General features: G+C 36.0%; 1 protein-coding gene across 1 annotated transcript; it reads left to right on the forward strand.

Annotated features, from left to right (window-relative positions):
• Positions 1-4990: 4990 nt before the first annotated feature.
• On the forward strand, positions 4991-8966 carry LOC119986442 (peptidyl-tRNA hydrolase, chloroplastic-like). The gene is given in 9 exon segments (XM_038830999.1): positions 4991-5187; positions 5325-5409; positions 6643-6710; positions 6828-6878; positions 6955-7028; positions 8131-8189; positions 8385-8414; positions 8417-8460; positions 8554-8966. Coding segments are annotated over 9 exon segments (705 nt in total). The 5' UTR covers positions 4991-5016; the 3' UTR covers positions 8677-8966.
• The last annotated feature ends 2230 nt before the right edge of the window (positions 8967-11196 follow it).

An 11196-nucleotide genomic window follows, 5' to 3' on the forward strand; every position in this document is an offset into this window, starting at 1 on the left:
TTCCAATTACTTAAAAGCGATAGTTCAAAGAAGAGGATGTGCTTAAACATGTTTCTGATCTGCATTCTGGAACAGAACCAGCAGATCAAGATCAACTTCAAACCAAGGTAGAGCAATTCTGAGAATCACCAGTAACTTAGATGGCTTAGTTGGTATTCATGTGTGTGGTATCAAGACTTCAGTTCGAGCCTTCCCATCCCATTATCTTGTAAAAAAAAAAAAAAAGTAGAGCAATTCCTATTTTTTATTGGAATTCGCATAGACTAGAAACCAAACAAGCCTCAACTGGACAACGCCATGGCCCATGAGGTCCATGACCAAGCCCAGCCTTTTCTTTTCTTGGGTTTTATTGAAAATGACCCCTGCTAATAAACATTTTTCAAATATAACCCTTCTTTTTAAAATACTTAAATCTGACCCTTTCAGTCAAGGAAAAGACATAGACACCCTTTCAAGTCTTTTTATGCACTTCCCTCTCACTTGCAACCCTAGAAATGGTTTCCCTCCTAAAACCACTTCCCTCTCTCTGTGAAACCTCTCTCTCTCCTTCAAACCCAGTAAAACCGCTCCATCTATACCTCTTTCCTTCAAACTTTGTCACAGATCTAGTGAAATCCATATGCCCAAACTCAAATCTTCAAGGTTGAAGTGTCGCGACGTCAAATCTTCGTAAGTTGTCATAGCGATGTCGCCCACAATGCCAACAAGCCTAAAGTCAGCAATGCAAGCTTCGTCTTTGTTCCCGTTGAACATAGAAGTGCTCACCGTCGATAAGTGTCCTGCCCTTCGTACAAAATATTTCGTTGATAAATGCCTGTTTTTTTCGTTGAGAACTATATTTGTTTTCGTTGATGTGAGACAAATTTTTTGTTGGAAACTTCGTTTGTTTTCGTTTAACTCAGACAATTTTTTCGTTAATAATATCACGATTTCAATGAACGGGGTTTCTCAACCAAAGACTTTAACCATGGCTAGATGCATAGCACAGAACATGGTTCGATCAGTCAAAATGAATAGGATGGTTACTACTTAAGTTTTGCTGAATGCTTAAATGGAATATTGAGGGATGTTCGAAACTTACCTATTACAAAGTTTATGGATCATCTGCGGTCTTTATTACAACGATGGTTTCATGAAAGACGATCAATCATTGTTGAAATGAAAGGCGAACTAATTAACTATTATGATAAAGTTTCAGAAGAAAGAAGGGATCGGTATGTAACGTAATTTATTTTTCGTTGATAACGTTGAGAATTTTAGTTGATAATCTATTTATTTCGTTGGGAATTTTGTTATTTTGGTTGACAAACTTTTTTGTTGATAATTATCATTTTCGTTTACTACTTAAGTTTTTTCGTTTATAGTTAGTTTAATAGTATTTTCGTCGACAAATGATTTAGTTTATGTTATAATTTCGTTTACTACTATAATTTTATCGTTGATAATTAAAGTTTTTGTTAAATTGGTAGTGCTAGAGTCATGACTATGGAGCCTATTAGTATAAATATTTTTCTTGTGAAAGACGGTGATGTTGGAGGACAAGTGGATTTGGCCAGCAAGACTTGCTCCTGCAGAGTTTTTGATCTTGACCAGATAACTTGCGTCCACGCATTTGCAGCATGTAAAGTTAGGAAATTACCAACAATTTTCTTGTGGTCGCCTTATTACCATACTGATATGTTTCTATTGACACCCTAACACGTCAACACTATGAGAATTATGGTTGATAACTATTATTTGTAACGTTGATTACTGTAATTGTTTTCGTTGATAATTATTTGTTAGGGTCACTAATTTTTCATTGATAACTATTATATGTAAGGTTTATTATTGTATCTGTTTTCGTTGATAGTTATTTGTTAGAGTCACTAATTTTTCATTTATAACTATTATATGTAAGGTTTATTACTGTAACTGTTTTCGTTAATCGTTAGTTTTTAGGGTCCTTAATTTTTCGTTGATAACTATTATTTATAACGTTTATTACTATAACTATTTTCGTTGATAAATATAATATATCATACATAGAAATTAAATAATTAGAGTTATATAAATTAAATACAGTTAAATACAGTATCATTTTCCTGATCATCAATATAAGTAATCCCTTCATTCTTTTCATCCTCATTTCTTTTTTTCTTCTTTTTTTTCAACAATCTCCTCTACAGTCTTCTTCTCTTCTTTCTTGTATGTATTCTGAGTCGATTTGAGAGCCAAAATTTTCTGCTCAATTGAACTGAGCCTTATGAAAATATCAGTTGTATCATCCAACTTTTTAGCTGAAGTGACATCAGGTTCAACTTCGGGCTTATTCTTAGATTGCTTAAATTTATTTGCCTTGTTCACTATGAATTCAACATTCTCATTTATATTAGTAGTATAATTCTTGTCACGCTCTGAATGTGTGGAAACCATTTCAATGACATGTACCTGAAGATGAAAAAAATTATATAAATTAATAAACTATATTGTAAATCATTATCAACCTAATAATACACTTATCAACGAAAATATAATATATTATCAACGTAAACATGGTAATTATCAACGTAAAAATTTACATTATCAACATAAACATCTATATTGTCAACATAAACATTCTCATTAACAACGTAAACATTATCACTATCAACGAGAAAAAATATATTTACCTCCTTGTCTTCCAGTAAATCATTGACGGTCTTGGATTTTGGTGTCTTTATTGATGGCCACTTCGACATTATGGGCAGCATTTTTACATCAAGACAGTTGGCAAAATGTTCAGCAATATTGGGAATAACCTCATAAGCCAACAATTGAAAAATCCAAGGGAAACTCAAGAGATTATACCACTCATAATCATTTTTCTTCTCCTTCAATTTCTCAGATCTACCAACAAGACAATTGTTCAGGGACTGAATTGTTTTCTTGTAGGACAAAATATCTCATGGATACTTGTTAAATAGATCCACAGTCATGACTCTAGCCCTGCCAATTTAACAAAAACTTTAATTATCAATGATAAAATTATAGTAGTAAACGAAATTATAACATAAACTAAATCATTTGTCAACGAAAACACTATTAAAGTATAAACGAAAAAACTTAAGTAGTAAAGCGAAAATTATAATTATCAATAAAAAAGTTTGTCAAACAAAATAACAAAATTCCCAACGAAATAAATAGATCATCAACTAAAATTCTTAACGTTATCAACGAAAAATAAATTACGTTACATACCTATCCATTCTTTCTTCTGAAACTTTATCATAATAGTTAATCAGTTCGCCTTTCATTTCAACAACTATTGATCGTCTCTCATGAAACCATCGTTGTAATAAAGACTGCAGATGATCCATCAACTTTGTAATAGGTCAGTTTCAAACATCCCTCAATATTCCATTTAAGCATTCAGCAAAACTTAATTAGTAACTATCCTATTCATTTTGACTGGTCGAACCATGTTATGTGCTATGCATCTAGCCATGGTTAAAGTCTTTGGTTGAGAAACCCCTTCATTGAAATCGTGATATTATCAACGAAAAAATTGTCTGAGTTTAAACGAAAACAAACGAAGTTTCCAACGAAAAATTTGTCTCACATCAACGAAAACAAATATAGTTCTCAACGAAAAAAACAGGCATTTATCAACGAAATATTTTGTACGAAGGGCGTGACACTTATCGACGACGGTGAGCACTTCTATGTTCAACGGGAACGAAGACGAAGCTTGCTGGCTAAATCCACTTGTCCTCCAACATCACCGTCTTTCACAAGAAAAGTATTTATACTAATAGGCTCCATAGTCATGACTCTAGCCCTGTCAATTTAACAAAAACTTTAATTATCAACGATAAAATTATAGTAGTAAATGAAATTATAACATAAACTAAATCATTTGTCGACGAAAATACTATTAAACTAACTATAAACGAAAAAACTTAAGTAGTAAACGAAAATGATAATTATCAACAAAAAAGTTTGTCAACCAAAATAACAAAATTCCCAACGAAATAAATAGATTATCAACTAAAATTCTCAACGTTATCAACGAAAAATAAATTACGTTACATACCTATCCATTCTTTCTTCTGAAACTTTATCATAATAGTTAATTAGTTCGCCTTTCATTTCAACAATGATTGATCGTCTTTCATGAAACCATCGTTGTAATAAAGACTGCAGATGATCCATCAACTTTGTAATAGGTAAGTTTCGAACATCCCTCAATATTCCATTTAAGCATTCAGCAAAACTTAAATAGTAACCATCCTATTCATTTTGACTGATCGAACCATGTTCTGTGCTATGCATCTAGCCATGGTTAAAGTCTTTGGTTGAGAAACCCCGTTCATTGAAATCGTGATATTATCAACGAAAAAATTGTCTGAGTTAAACGAAAACAAACGAAGTTTCCAACAAAAAATTTGTCTCACATCAACGAAAACGAATATAGTTCTCAACGAAAAAAACAGGCATTTATCAACGAAATATTTTGTACGAAGGGCAGGACACTTATCGACGACGGTGAGCACTTCTATGTTCAACGGGAACGAAGACGAAGCTTGCATTGCTGACTTTAGGCTTGTTGGCATTGTGGGCGACATCGCTATGACAACTTACGAAGATTTGACGTCGCGACACTTCAACCTTGAAGATTTGAGTTTGGACATATGGATTTCACTAGATCTGTGACAAAGTTTGAAGGAAAGAGGTATAGATGGAGCGGTTTTACTGGGTTTGAAGGAGAGAAAGAGGTTTCATAGAGAGAGGGAAGTGGTTTTAGGAGGGAAACCATTTCTAGGGTTGCAAGTGAGAGGGAAGTGCATAAAAAGACGTGAAAGAGTGTCTATGTCTTTTCCTTGACTGAAAGAGTCAGATTAGATTTAAGTGTTTTAAAAAGAAGGGTTATATTTGAAAAATGTTTATTAACAGGGGTCATTTTTCGATAAAACCCTCTTTTCTTCTCCTCCACAACCAAAAAACATCCTGAAGATGAACGTAGTTGCATGCTGGAAGAGGAAGGGAAGGATAAGCATGTCTGGATTCTCAAATTTTCTTCCTCCGTCGGCCACTATTTCGACTGATTCTTCTGCCGTTACCACGGAGACGGAGCCTCAGGCGGTACCTAAGCCTAAGCAGCACCAACAGTGGCTTATTGTCGGCCTTGGGAACCCCGGCTGGATATTCCAAGGCACCCGCCACAACGTTAGTACAACTCCCTAAACCCCTAAACAGGCCAAATCTCGGTCTTCTGGGAGATTTCTCATATGTGTTTATTTATGAATATATGTATTCTCATTTCTTTAACATTGATGTGTTTTGTTGTGGTTTGTCTCTTCTAGGTTGGTTTTGAGATGCTAGACGCAATAGCTGAAGCCAATGGGATATCTGTGACCAGTGTTTCCTTTAAAGCCCTTGTTGGAAAAGGTAAGGTTCGATTTCCATACTGCTTATTTCACTTGCAAGGCATTTTTTAGTTTATGTTTGTTAACGAACGTGTGAGTATGCATTGGTATAAAGTCCTGATACGCTTGAGTAGATTTTTTAAACCACAAAGTTGTATAAGGTTGGAGTAGCATGAATTGAAAAAGTTGCGAGAAAACTATTTTTGATGGTACAATATAGAGATATTGGTTTGACGAGAATCGAGAGAATTTATATAAGAGAGAGTAGGAAGTGAAGAGGAAGACCTAAAAACACATGGCTTGAAGTAGTAAGAAATTATATGAATTGATAAAAGTATGATCCTAGATAGAAATAAATTACAGAAACGAATACACATAGTTGATTTCAATTGATTTTCTCATATACTCATGTAAAGAACCCCAAACTTTTGGGATAAATGATAAGAATGTGATGATCTTTGGCAACACTCAGCGGTTCAATGTTATAAAGACTAGCACAACTTCGTCACCCTGTGTTGATAAAAAGGTAAAGGGAAACAACTCCTTGCACAAGGCTCCCGCAGTGGGTGGGGTTGGGGAGAGGCATGACATGATGTATGCGGACCGTACCCTACATAATATGTGGAGAGCCTGTTACCATGAATTGAACCTATGACCTCTAGGTTGTACCCCTACAACTGTACTACTGAACCACATGTTCGCTTGTTTTAAACAATACCCATGCACAAAGCTTTCTACAATGGGCGGGGTTGAGGACATGCAAGATGTACCCAGACCTTACCCCCACAACATAGTATGTGGAGTGGTTGTTTCCAAGAATTGATGTGTTGCCTTAATCCTTGGCAAAAGACTATTATTGAAATTTATATATGAAATACTTGTGTGTAGCTTTGCTTTCTGTCTTCTTGTTTGGCACATGTTCAGTTGCCAAATTTTATTTCCTACTGACTTCTATCATCAAAATAAATTATTTTCTGCAACTTGGAAGTACCATACAAGGCTAGATATATGTTTTTACTCAATTTAATGAAGCAATAACCTTTTCAAACTTGGAAGTGTGGCTGTCACAGTTTCACCAGTATTTATCTGCTTACTTTACTCAAGTAGTTTTCTGGCTTTTTTTGAGACATTGATGTTACTCACTTTCTGGCCTCCCAAATGGTGTAGGAGTTCTTTTATAAAATGAAATTCTTATATATTTTGGATTGGAATTTTTCTGATTTTATAATATTTATTAATAAATTCTATGTTTCAGGTTTTATTGAAAATGTTCCCGTAATGCTTGCCAAACCACAAACTTTTATGAATTTAAGTGGCGAGTCTGTAAGTATGCTCATCCAGGACCTCAATCTATATTAGAGGGCATGTTGCCCTTTTGTTTGTGTTTTTTCAATTTTGAATTTCTGATAGAGATTGTTTCAATTTCGGTGTGTTCTGAAGGTAGGGGCCATTGTTTCATATTACAAGATTCCATTAAAGCAAGTACTAGTGGTAATAAATCTCTTTTCCCTATTGAGTTAATACTACATATTTCTACTATCATCATGCTCATTTTTATCTCCCACAGATTTTTGATGACTTAGATTTGCCTTTTGCCAAATTGCGGCTGTTGCCAAAAGGCGGACATGGAGGACAAAATGGGTATCTAATTTATCATCATAAATGTGCTTGTTTTAGAGGATCTTGCTGCATTTGCTTTATGTTTTTGTCAGCATCTTTTGGAAAATAGAAAAGAAATTGATGTCCTGAATCAACTTTTAGTTCCAGGCAGTTTTGATGAAAGATCTCTTAGATCTTTTTGAAATCTGAGTCTCTTTGTGTACACTCTGCCCATCATTTGCAGTTTTAGTGTTGTCTTTGTGTTTCTGGGACAATAAGCAGGTAAATACTGTCCTCTGCCATTCTAATTTTAGTGGAAGATACTAGCATGTAGTGAGATTCATGGGATTTTCGTCTATTGCATAAGTTCTTTGGGGGATATGTTACTAGGACTTGGGAAGGTATTAGTCTAGGTGTCACTATTCAAACAAAAGGTCTGAGTTTAGGTGTCAGGATTTCTACTCGCAGCAAATTTTCCACGTTTTGGATCAATTTAGAGTTTCCAGTCATACATATTACATACACATACCCCCTATCAGTATCTAAAGTTAAAAGATACCATCATGGTGGTGAGACTCATCGGATTTTGATTCCCATCAAGGTTTTTGGGCCTATGTTAAATGAGCTTGAGTTGAGATAGGCCTCCAAGTGAGGAGTTTTCAGCGTTTTTGCAAATTTTTCCATATTTGGAGTGTCCTCGGCCATACTGTTATCCGTACTGAATTCTTAGATGTTTGGTCAAAGTAAAGAGTCCAAGGAAGAAAAAAATTGGGGTGTCAATGTTGGTATTATTATGTTTTTTGGTGTATGAATGGTAGCTTTCTGCTAAATTTTGAGCTTATGTATCTCTGAAGTAATTTGTTTATAAATTAAATTTTGAATTTTTTGATTGATAACAATGAACTGTGCATGTTTTGATTAATGAATTTTAGCTACAGATAATTGTACATTTGTGATGTTTCAAAACTTCACAAGCTCGACCTTGTCATAGCTTTTACGTGCTGTTATCAGTTTCGTGGGCATATTTTTGGAAAGTATTACTTTCATCAACAAAGAGTGCTTTCTTCGTGGTTGCTTTTTTCCTGCTGCTTGAGAAGTGTCGTCGGTATTTCTTATTAGGTTGTTTATTTCTTTTCTTTTATAGAATGAGAAGTATCATAGATCACTTCAACGGGAGCCGTGATTTTCCTCGGTTAAGAATTGGTATGTTACATCACTAAAAGCACACCCGTATATTCATTTTTGTTATGTGATTGGCAAAAGAGCATATGCGATGGATTCTCGCTAATTTCACATATGGATTCATGTAAGCAACCCCAAGATTGTTTGGGATAAAAGTTTTGATGATGATAAAGATAATATTAATTTCAGTTATCACCGTCAGTGAAAATTTTTCAGGTATTGGACGGCCTCCTGGGAAGACAGGTCCCGTCAATTTGTTCTTCGATCCTTTAGTAAGCAAGAGCGAGAAGAGGTATGTAGGAGATTTCCATATAGATGGACATGAAGAGAATAAGTTTACTAAGTGAGCTGTGAATTTTAATTGCTTGAATGAAATTATTTTCAGTTGAATTTTACTTTTGAACGTGGTGTGGAAGCAGTGCGAATTCTTTTACTTGAGGGGTTCAACAAAGCTGCAACATATGTTAACAGTGTCAAACCAGTGGAACAACTAGCTGCAGGAAAGTGAGTTCTTGGGTGAAGGCAAGTTCCTGGATTTACATAGAGAAGAATCTTTGTGCTTGATGGTATATGTTATAAAATAAAATTGCACTTGGATATTAATTGCAACCCCCTTTCCTAGATTAGTGATGCATCCATAATGGGATTCACATATCGATTTTTTGAAGGCGCAATTGCTGCCACTCAATATTTAAGAATTGATAATGATTTGTGCTTATTACACGAAAGGTGGTGTTAATGTTATGATTGATATTTTTTAAAATCAACCTGCTTGTAATAGAACAGCAATTTCTGCATCTTAACCCTCCTTGTTGAACCAAAGAAGGTAACATTTTTTGATCCTGTTAATTTATTTCCTTGAATTATGATTACTAACTATAATATTAGTATTCTAGATAAATTTACGCGTCTTTTAATATTGTTTGTGTAATTATGATGGACACATCTCAATTTTACTCAGCGAGTAGGGCGGGCTGTACACGAATCGAGCTTTTGCCGAGCTTGAATGACGCGGACGTCGGATGCATAACAAATTTGCGTCAGTAGCAGCTCATGTGAGAACTGTGTGTTTTAACTCGAGGCAAACTTTGATAGCTCGAGCCAAATCAATGGACGATTGACTTTGTCATGTTGCGTCCTATTTTATTTCGAGTCTGTTTCCTTTTTTTAGCTAGCACGAATTTTGGTATTTTTTGTTGTTTTTTTTTAATAGGTTTTCCTAAACCTAATGTGTGGGGATTTATTTCGCAACTATTTAAAGGCCCTAGTTTGTATGGGATTGAGGATTCTGGTGCTTAATAAAATTGAGAGGCTTTCTCTTCCTTGGTTGTGAAAAACTTCCAAAACCCTAGTTTTATCGTTGTGGTGCTTCTGTATCAACGATTAGGCTAGATAGTGAGCGTGGACTCGTGGTGTTTCTGTATCGAATCCATTCGTCACTAGATCCTTGACTTTGTGTCGAATCATTCGGTGGTGAGTTCTGTATCCGGAGGATTTTTTCGACAAAATCAAGTTATTTTTCTTGTCAACCCAGTCGTTCGTAATTTCTCTTCTATCTTAGATACGAGATTGCAATCCTCTTCGTAGTCCCGTATCATCTTGGTATCGAAGCTGTTCAGGTTGTTTATGTGGAGAAGAGAAGCTAATAGTAAGAGACTTGTTCGCATAGAACAAAGAACCATGGCCGAAGACAAGAAGGATGATGCAGCCGCTAATCCAAGGAATGTTGTACATGAGGCGCAAGGCAATAACGAAGCCGCCTCGAGAGCTGAGATTGAAGAATTACGGAGGGAGCTGGCCGCGTTGAGGACAGCCCGCGCGTCGGTTCCACTACCAATGGGACGAGTGAACCAACAACCCCAATTTGATGAGGAGCGACCGGCTAGGTTTCGGCCTAGGGGGCCACGAAGGGGGTTTGAAAATTCTTCTAGTGAAGAGGAGGATTTTGACGAACCCGATCTTGATTTTGAGTATGACCATAGGTGGAAGGATTTTGATAATGTAAAAATTGAGCTTCCTGAATTTGATGGAAGGCTTGATTGTGATGCCTTCATTGATTGGTTGCATACGGTGGAGCGTATATTTGACTACAAAGAATATGCTGAAGAGAAGAAAGTAAAAATTGTGGCCATCCGATTGAAAGGATATGCCTCAACTTGGTGGGAGAATGTGAAGCGAGATCGACGTAGGCAAGGCAAGGAGCGAATCCGGACATGGGAAAAGATGAAGAGTGTCATGAAACAGATGTTCTTGAGTGAAGATTACATGCACAACAATTATTTGCAGCTGTATGACTTGAGACAAAGGGAGAAGTCCGTGGCGGAGTTTACAAGGGAGTTTGATCATCTCATGCTCAAGTGTGACATATCTTAACCGGATGAGGAAACTATTGCGAGGTATTTGAGGGGGTTGAGGGTTGAGATTGCAGATGCGGTGGTACTTCAACCTTATTGGACATATACCGAGGTGAAGAGGTTGGCTATTAAGGTAGAAAAACAAAGGGGTCACAAACCCGGATATCAAACACCTTATAAACCATCCAATTCTAGATCGACAACGAGTTCTTCTAGCAACACTACACCTCCAAGTACTTCTAAAAAGGTGGAGGTCTCAAGAGAACAAGCTAATTCCTCTAAGACTTTCCAAAGGCCTATCAATAAGCCGGAGGGAAGGAAGCGTTTCAAGTGCCAAGGATTTGGGCATATTACGTCGGATTGCCCAAATCGACGAGTGGTTACTATCCTAGAGGGGGAGGAGACGGCTTATGCAGAGTATTCGGAAGAAGAAGTTAGAGAAGAATTTATGCACCATAATGACAAAATTGTTGTGATTGAAGATGCAGGTTCAATTGAAGACCATATTATTCACCAGTCTCAAAATTCTATAAAATTGGCAACAAAGTGTGAGATACAACATCAAGTTATTTTTCTTGTCAACCCAGTTGTTTGTAATTTCTCTTCTATCTTAGATACGAGATTGCGAATCCTCTTCGTAATCCCGTATCATTGAATCCCATTTGAGGAGCATC

The sequence above is a fragment of the Tripterygium wilfordii genome, chromosome 20, assembly GCF_013401445.1.
Source record: "Tripterygium wilfordii isolate XIE 37 chromosome 20, ASM1340144v1, whole genome shotgun sequence".
NCBI lineage: Eukaryota > Viridiplantae > Streptophyta > Magnoliopsida > Celastrales > Celastraceae > Tripterygium > Tripterygium wilfordii.